This window comes from Haplochromis burtoni, unplaced genomic scaffold, assembly GCF_018398535.1.
Source record: "Haplochromis burtoni strain Fernald_Lab_line unplaced genomic scaffold, NCSU_Asbu1 Contig_11, whole genome shotgun sequence".
Lineage (NCBI taxonomy): Eukaryota > Metazoa > Chordata > Actinopteri > Cichliformes > Cichlidae > Haplochromis > Haplochromis burtoni.
This window is the reverse complement of record NW_024582372.1, coordinates 2,941,283-2,950,731: the sequence shown is the minus strand read 5'-3', so window position 1 is coordinate 2,950,731 and position 9,449 is coordinate 2,941,283. Positions and strand designations below refer to the sequence as shown.

Sequence of the window (9,449 nt, the reverse complement as noted above, 5' to 3'; positions counted from 1 at the left end):
ACCGCAACCTATGAAGACTTGCAACGAGATACCCAAACCAAAGCAATCCACCCACCCCTTACATATCAAACACCACAGCTGTTGCTCTGTGGGATGAAGCTCCTGCTGCACTGGAGAATTTAAAAAAAAAAAAAGTGCATCCCACTAAAGTCGTCAAAAACTAATGCATTCAGATGTAACGCTCTTAATACCATTCCATAAAATATAATTACAAAAGACAACATCTCTTTCTGCAATTTGTATCTTTTCTGTATTTGTGTGTATTCAGATAAACTGTACTACAATCTTCAATTTTAAGAAACATGAATCCTTTGACATGACCAGTTGACCACGTTCAGCACCTGTGACAGCTCCGGGATTTTTATCTCCGTGTAAGCCGTGTTGTTCTTCATATGCTTCTAGGAATAGTGTGAAAATAGTGCTCGTTGTGGTCATGTCTGTGTCTTACTTTTTTCATTCTGCCTTTTTTTTAAAAAAAAAAACAAAAAGGAAAGAAAATGTGGAACTTCACGTCAGCTTTCCTGCTTAGAAACACTCATTGATTAAATGTGGCCTTCAGAGACGTGACATGAACGCCAGGATGGACTGGAGCTGTGGGATGACATCATCAGTATGCACCTCGCAGCCCGCTGCTCCGGGAGCTTCCTCCTGAGTTACTATAGTAACCACCGCTGCCACGGCCTGAAAGGTTTTCAAAAAAGATCATTTGGTTTGAAAATGATCAAATTCATTCTCAAAATTATAAATGTATAATGAAACTGTATCAAGCTGAACAAAACACTTAAAACTCACTCATTTCAGCGGCACCGCTGGCTGTCGAGTTAAGAAACAGCTCGATGTAGCGATGTTCTGTGGAAAACCAAAATCAACCCAATCAGTCAAAGAGGTTTATGGACGTTTCATTTAAAAATAAATATTGTTAGACATTAATGTAAATGACATGTATGCATTTATCTGAAACTGATTAGTAAAGATAATCAAGCTGAAATATCTTATACACTTGGTCTAAGCTCAATAGGAAGACTAACCTCCTTAAAATGTATTCCTATGTTAATTCTGCCTCACTGACATTTTTATTTTAATTTTTCCCACTCTGTCTTATTCTGCATCTCTGCTGTGAGTTGACAAGTATCTCTGAGTGAGAGTAATGGAAACACTGGCTTGGGGGGGAGGGAGAGAGAGCGAGCGAGCGAGCGAGCGAGAGAGAGAGAGAGAGAAAAAAAGCCAAATCATACGCATGTGGTTTTTGTCTTTGGACATGGCGGCCACGGCATCTTCATGGGAGCGAAACTCCACGTCTGCTTCTCCAGTTGACTTGCCGTTGGGAGCCATATCGATGTGGATCCTTAACGGGTTCAAAGGAGAGAAGAACTGTGAAAAATAAATGAAGGTTAATACAATTCTGGATATTTTAGGACATGAGCAGAAACCAGACATCTCAGATCTAAAGGACTGGACAGGTTGGGTTCCCACATAGATAATACATTTCCAACTTCTAACTTCAAAAATGAGAAGGTATGAAAACCCTCTCTCACACGTGACACACTCAACTGAATAATGCAGTTTTCTGCCACCTAATAAAAATATTTTCAGTTAAATCCACAGAGTTTGATATGCTTGAACCAGACATTAAGACAAATCATCAGATTAGCGTTTTCTTACTTTAGCGATGTCTCCCTCTGTGGCACGGAAAGGTAGACCCCTCATATGGACGAAATGACCGCTATGAAAGCCTGAGCCGACATCACTCTGACTACTGTAACCATGGCTTCCCACTCCTAAGTGGTGGTGGTGGGGCGGAGAGAAAAACAAAACAGTAATTCAGTATTTCACATGTATAATATATATTTCTTATATAAAAGGTGTTAAATCTTCACTGAGAAGTCTTAGATTTACTGCCATAGACATCTGCTTCACAAAGCAAATCCTAATTTCACTTATTGACATCAGCAGTTAGTGCAGTAGATAAAATTGCAGGGAAATCATTCACAGGCAGGTAGAAGTACCAGTTACAGTTTCATGATAAGCTATTTGAAAACGCAAGATGGTGACAATTTTTAAGATGGCTGTTGAAAAAGGCAAGGCAATCACTTGTCCTGAAAAAAAAGAAAAAAAAAAAAAAAAAAAAAAAGCCTTTTGAATGATTTTAGTTTCAAATCATACAAGCTGGAACATGTAGAAGTCTGAAATTGCTCAGAAGTTATTTTCTATTTTAATCATTTGAAACAGGGGTGTGTGGTGTAGTAGTACACGTGGTTTTTAAACATATCTTCTGGATAGACAAGTTACGTTCCTCACTGGTTACTCAGTTTGCAACTGTGGGCCCCAAAAATCTTGTTTTCAGATTCAGAGAGGGTTGGTCTACTATTCAGAAGCTTGGCAGTGCAGGAATCCTCAGTTCCTTCATCCGTATGTTAAAATGTCCTTGGGCAACTTACTAAACATCCAAGCACATTCCTGTTTTCATTAACAAATGTTTTGTGCAGATAAAGTACATGTTTGAGAAAAATAAAATGCAATTAACCAAATGTAATCACCAAATATCAGAAAATATTTCAGCCTTTCAGCAGGGGCACTAAACTCCAAATACACAACTCTGAAAGGCAAATAAAATCTGAACTTTACCTCTTCCTCCCCTCTCTCCTCTCACTCGCTCGTCAAACATGCCGTTGCCAAAACAGTAGTTGTTGAACCCGTTGTAGTTGTCAAAGTTACTGTAACCTGGACACAGTAACACAGCAAAGACAATCTGCAGTTCACCGCTCACAGATACACTACAGGTGAAACAAGGCTCTTTACACCAGCAGAATGAGAGAGAACTGAATATAATTTATTCTGAATATAACTGAAGGTCCTTTTCTACAGGGTCAGACAAAAACTGCTTACCTCCTCCGTAACCACCTCCACTCCTCATATTATCCATCATGGTGGCACCACGGCCAGGAGAAGGACCAAAAAACCCTCCTCTGGGGCCGCTCATCATTGGTCTATCATAGGGCCCTGGTCTCTGGGCTCCCATTCCCCGCCGGGGCACCTCATAGTAGGCTCTGATTTCATTACGACTGCTCTTAAAAATCTCTATGTACCTGAAATATGAGGTACATAGAGATACGCAGGATAAAAAAAAAACAAGAGGCAGAGGAGAGGGTTAAGGCGTTGAAGTGGCTCAATTAAGGTTACAAACATAGATATAATTTACAGAGAGAAGATAAAGACACAAAAGTAGAAATATTCTAATCAGTGGTCTGAATGATTGACCTCAAAATCTCACTAGCTGGGCTTAAGGCTGAAGTAAAGGATTTCTACACCAACCTCACCACTGTTACTTACAGCCAAGGAAATCATTACAGGGCTTTTAGGTGCTTTATTGTTTCTCTGCTTTAATGGTTGAACCTGTGCTGGCTGTTTGTTTTAATTCTATACTTATACCCCCCACCCATAATAAATGATCTACATAAATCAAGGAAGGTCATAAAATAAGGACCAATGAATCATTTATTAAACCCAAATGTTTCTGTAAGGCAATTAAATAGAGCTCCCACATCTTAAATGAACACGGGAAAATTGTCTATGACAAAAATAATACACCAACCTTTATTTGAAAAAACAGACAGACCATCCCAATATTTCACATTTAATTACAATATATAAACCAATTAAGCTTATTAGCATAAAAATAAATATAACATGATCCACCCATTATTAATTACCATTTTATCAGTTTTACCAAAAATAAAATAATTAATAATAATAATAATCACACTAGCACATCCACCCATGCTTATATTCAGACCCCAACCCAATAATACCACAATTATTCTAATATCACCACCCATTAAATGCTGTTAACAGAAGCCCAACCCAGTCCAGCCCGTCCCTTTCCCATCTGTCCCACCTGTGCCCTATTCTTTCCTTGTGTTTCCCCAGAGCCTTTTCTGCTATCTCCTTTGAGGCAAACTGCACGAAGGCTTCCCCTGTGCTCCTCCCCTGGTAGTCCACTGGCAGAGTTATCCCATTTGGCACGATTCTCAACCCTTTAACCCAAGCACACAAATACATAGGTCGGTAGGTAGACTGATAGAATTGATTGTACAACACCCACTACATCAGTGGAGCTTTAAGGATTAATGGGTCATTAAAGCAAATAAACAACAGCTGTATTATCTCATACTACTTAAAATAGGAGCATCTTAGGGGACTGACTTTACACTTGCTGCTCAGCAGTGGAACAGAAGAAGAAAAAACAAAAACTGCCTTGGAGTCAGCTTATAAGCCACTGTATGTTTACCTTTGTTTTTTTGGGGGGGTTTTTTTTGGGTTTTTTGTTGTTGTTTTTTTTAAAAAAAAAAACCAACAACTACAGAGTATATGTAGCACAATGGCCAAATTATGCTTTATCTGAAAAAAAAATGTAATATTAGTATCCATCTCTATTAATCATTAGTGTATATTATCCTAGATAGCCAATGCCAGTGTCATTAATACTGACCCCAGATCAGTTTTATGGGATTGTCTTCCCTCAGCCAAAACAGCCCAGCTCATTCTATTATTAAATACTTTAGGAGCTATGGCATCTTAAGTCATACAAATGTGCTAAATAATGGACTAACAGAACACCAACATCATTGCTGTACTACTAACAATTCGGACAAGGACAAATTAGTAAGCACAGCATGACTAATCTGCAAGAACAAACACACATTAGAACACGCAGACATGTTTAATAACTTAGTCACAGTTAATCATGTTAAGTTTAATAACCTGTCAATCTACTCTGAAGGTTAGCATATGCCTATGTATTGCAATGTGGTTTAGTGGCAAAAGTGAAAAGCACTGTTCAAAGTGAAGTTGGCAGTATTTGGATTTCTTTTTTTTCTTTTAATGATCCACATCACATTTCCTAATATAGCCCTGTTTATAGTGAAGATCGTGTGAAGTTGACAGCTCTATTTTTTTTTTTTTTTTTTTTTTAAAAGACTTGTCTTTTTATAGCCTTTTTAAATATTCTGCACAAGGTCTATATTGCAATGAAGCGACAAAGGGCTTTCTTAAGTGTTTGTCTTAAATTTAATTTATGGTTGCATCTCATTTGACTGCTACGGTGTTCTGAATAACAATAAAAAAAACAAAACACAAACTACAGCACTGAAAAACTATCCTTCAGACTAAAATATCTACTGTAACATCAATACAACTTTATGTAGTATTTACCCAAAAGTCTCAGTGTTCATGTACCTGAGAAAAACTGAACAATCTCCTCCTTACTGCAGCCAAAGGGCAGGCCTCTAAGTCTCAGCATGCAGCCACTGCAGCTGTCATAGTCAGCAGGACCGCTACGCTTCAGCACCCAGTCCATCTCACTACGGTTCGACTTGAACACTGATTTGGACAGACAGAGACTCACAAACATCACATGCTGGTCATAAATTAAACTTAAACATGTTCATTACAGTTTTCTTAAAGGCTTCATATGCAAATGAGGAACCCAATATAACTGAATAACTGCTGCTTTATGAACCATTAATGATACAAAGAAAAAGAAAAAAAAAAAACCTTTATGCACCAGACGCGTAAAATGTAACTATTTCTTGCATTAAAAATATTCTTCTGACTCACCTTTTCTTAACACAGCAGTTCACACTGACCGCATAATTTCAGTTGATGAATTTGGGGCATTTGCTTTTATTTTGAACCAAGCTCGATTTTATGGATCTGAATAAACAGATGTAACCAATCAGATCACTGTATCTGGCAGCAAGTGTACCTGTAACTCAGATTGCACACTGGGACTGAATACACAATGAAATAGAAATGGTAAAATAATACCATTTTACCTCAGACGCAGAGCTAAACAGTGACGCCTCTCTAGAATGATTGATACCGCCTTATGTGTTGCCAACTCTGCTAATAATAGTTCAAATCGCCCCACTGACATTGTGAAATGTGTACAAAAGCAGCGTGATACAGCTTTAACTCATGGATCACATTGCAAAATTCAACGTGTTCAGTGTGTAGCGTCCTTAACATTCAAATCAGTTTTAACCAGTTTGCTTACCTTCTATATATCGGTGCCCCATGTATTTACGGTCCTTCGCAAGAGCATTCTTGAAATCTTCTGCTGTTTTCAGCTCAATAAATGCCTCTCCACTCGGACGGCCTTCTTTTGAGTATGTGAAACACACTCCATTTACTTTTCCCGCGATGTCACAGTCTAAACATAAGAGAGATTGCGTCAAGTTTTTAAACTGATGTCTTCTGCTAGAGAAGAGGTAATGGTAAGGAACCATTGCAAAAAGATTTATATAAAAAAAAAAAAAAAAAAAAAAAAATTAAACATCCAAGTTCAGGCACTCAAGGTAAGTTTGGATAAGTAATAAACAACCTTTACATTATTGTCCTAAAAATCATCTTGTAAGCTTGGATGTTTTATCCAATTCTTTGGTCATAATTTCCATTTTTCTTGATACCCTTGGCTCTTTGATATTGCTACTGAAATTTGAATAGTGTGGCATATAACAAAAACAGAGATGTGCTACAAAAGACTTGTGCATGCAAACTTGAATGCCATGCTAAGCGATTTAACTAGTCTAGTGACAATTTCAACACTAACAGCTAAGGTCTTGTCTGAGGATGTAAAGATGTCTGTTTCCTCACCAGAAAAGAAACTGGCTACCTCCTCCTGTGTGCAGGACCAGGGAAGTCCTCTGATCCGAACCACGTACCCCTCGTCATTCAAAGACATCCTCACTGTCACAGACGGCACAACACAGCAGAAAGACATTTGTGTCAGCAACACTTGCTTAGTTATGAATTCTTAAGTTTAATAATCCATTTATTACAAAATTGATATTTTGCATTGAAGCTGACTCCACAGTGTTATGATCAACATTCATTTGCCAAAAAAAAAAAAAAAAAGTTACTGGCTCTATTCCAGTCGGATGCGTCAGTAAGGGTGTATAGTTTTCCAGTTCGAAACAGTCCCCACCCCTCCCCCCCCCAAAAAAAAAAAAAAAAAAAAAAAAAAGGGGGACACTACCTGCTGTGGCTACTCCTTGTGGCAAGAAAGCAGCTCATATTAGCATTGAAGATGAGTAGATATTCATTTCCATGTGTTGTCATTTGTTGTTCTTAGAAAATAGGGATCGGCAGGTCAGACTTCAAAAACAAATCTGAATCGGCCGAGAAAAATCATATTTAGTGTATCTCTAAACATTATGCTTCTAGTCTTGCTGACCAACAAGCACGGGTCACTATGTGGAGTCCTGTGCCAGATCTATATAAAGGACCAAAAGTATTCTGGTCATTTGCTCTGGGGGTACTGGACACTGAACAAATTTTTAAAAAAAATGCATTTATTGTTATGAATTACTATTTGCTATTACTATTTTTCTTTGCATTCTGGTGTGCATTTTAATAATGTGTGCATTCACTGTTAATGATAATGAAGTGGAAAATTTTTAATGCTTCTGGTTTGCAAACAGTACTTGACCATTCATCTTCTCCTGCTTCTCTGGGGCCAGATCGTGAGGTCAGCAGCCTAAGCAGAGAAACCCAGACCTCCCTCTCCCCAGGCACCTCCTATAGCTCATTCAGGAGAACACCAAGGCACTCCAAAGTGTCCTGGGAATACCTAGGGCTTTCTTCCAGTAGGACATGCCCAGAACACCTCGCCCAGGAGGCATCCAAATCAGATGCCTGAGATATTCAAACTAGCTCCTTTCAATGTGCAGGAGTAGTGGCTCTACTCTGAATGCCTGTGGCTTGGCTGAACTCCTCAACCCATCTTAAAAAGAGAGAGGCTAGCGACCCTTAGGAGAAAACTAATTTCCGCGATTTGTATCTGTGATCTCATTCTTTCAGCCACAACCCAGAGCTCATAACCATAGATGAGGGTAAGGACGTATATCAATCGGTAAATTGACAGCTTTGCTTTCACGTTCAGGTCTCTCTTTATCACAAAAATCCGGTTCGGCATCTGCATCACTGCAAAAAAAAAAAAAAAAGCCTCAGCCCGACATCCAATCCCTTTCTGCCCTCACTTGTGAGTAAGATCCTGAGATAGCCAACATCCCCCGTGTGTGCTTTACACACAAAATGAATTTTAAAAAGAATTTAAAAACAAAGTTAGGCTGCACTAACAATCCCTCATTGTTAAGTGTGGGCATGATGGCCTCAATTTTAATCTGGTAAATAAAAGCTGAAGGAATAAATAAGATCACTCGAGTTGTTGCCGAATCTTCCCCTTCAATCCTATTTTTGTCAACCGATTTGCAAGAGCAACAGGTTTGGCAAAAGTTAACACTGAGATTAAATGTTTACTGGTGCATCTATCCGGATAGTTTGCATTCAGCTCATATTTTAACATTTGCGGATATGTCGACGCAGTGACAGACTAGACTCTTTTTTTACTTTTAAATTCAGATTAAACCGACAACAAACCTCGCCGGAACTGTACAATAAAACAAAGTAAATAACTATTAGTAACATATGACACAAAAAGCTTTCAAAGAACATATCTAATAACGACTTTCTGTATCTTTGCAGCGGCCAGAACAGCTTAAATAGCTATGGTCTGATACTTCCTCCTTCCAGCTGTGTTGTGCTAAAAATTCGAGAGCCGCGCTAGCTAACCTAGTCGGAGTTCAACTTATACCCAACTTGACCCTTTAAACGCAAGACGGCATCTTAATAAAAAGTTCTCCAAATCTGAGTATCCATCAGTCTAATATTCATACTAGTTATATGTTTCTCGTAAGCCAGACTTACGCGAAAACGTTATCTCGGCAACATTAGCATTTAGCAGACTAGCCGCTAAGGCTAACTGTAGGACACAGACAGCGGTCAAACGTACAGGACAAACGAATTCTCGTTTTAACGGTCCTGCGTCTTCACTGGATGTCAAAACACAACTCCATAAAGAAACACATCCACAGTTAGCAATGAGTGAACCGGTAAAATTATCTCACCGCTTCCTCTTATCCCCGGTCTCCTGCTCCTGCCCCGTGCCTCAGGTGACACTGCCAGCAAACTTGCACAGGTATGTTCTCGCGAGATTTCGGTTTATAAACGTTGATTCATTCTAGCGTCTTTTTTTTCTGTTACTAGTCCGTGTTTTCCAAATTGCTTATTGATATGACGCTTGTGTTTACGACTCCAAAGAGAGCTGGTATCTGGGACATGTAATAAAAATACAAATTTACCAAATATTCAGCGTGCCCGTTATTGTAAACTCAAAATCTAGATTATGCGTTTAAGACTAAACTATCGTCAGGGTAGTCGGATTTTTTGTGTGTCTATAATCATAAATTAATCACTCTCTCAAAATATTGTAAGACTAGTCATGCATATTCTGGCTATCTATACAATACAAAACAGTATTTATCGCATTAAAAATGTTATTTTTAGATAGTCACTTAACTGTGGTTATTTGACAATCTTAAGGGGTAAAG

The 9,449-nt window shown here is 38.6% G+C and overlaps 1 protein-coding gene across 4 annotated transcripts; it reads right to left on the bottom strand.

Moving 5' to 3' along the window:
* Positions 1–475: 475 nt before the first annotated feature.
* On the bottom strand, positions 476–9,078 carry hnrnph3 (heterogeneous nuclear ribonucleoprotein H3 (2H9)). Of its 4 annotated transcripts, none has more exons than XM_005915099.2 (11): positions 8,967–9,078; positions 6,655–6,747; positions 6,056–6,211; positions 5,236–5,379; positions 3,896–4,034; positions 2,887–3,086; positions 2,626–2,721; positions 1,663–1,778; positions 1,236–1,371; positions 793–849; positions 476–681 (listed from the first exon to the last, which is right to left on the bottom strand). In XM_005915099.2, the coding sequence occupies exons 2-11, from the start codon at positions 6,740–6,742 to the stop codon at positions 608–610; spliced, it is 1,206 nt and encodes a 401-aa protein (XP_005915161.1). In that variant the 5' UTR covers positions 6,743–6,747; positions 8,967–9,078; the 3' UTR covers positions 476–607. The 4 variants fall into 4 exon arrangements, with proteins under 4 accessions (XP_005915161.1, XP_005915163.1, XP_005915162.1 ...); XM_005915101.3 differs by lacking the exon at positions 8,967–9,078 and adding an exon at positions 8,767–8,966; XM_005915100.2 differs by lacking the exon at positions 8,967–9,078 and adding an exon at positions 7,037–8,960.
* Positions 9,079–9,449: the final 371 nt, after the last annotated feature.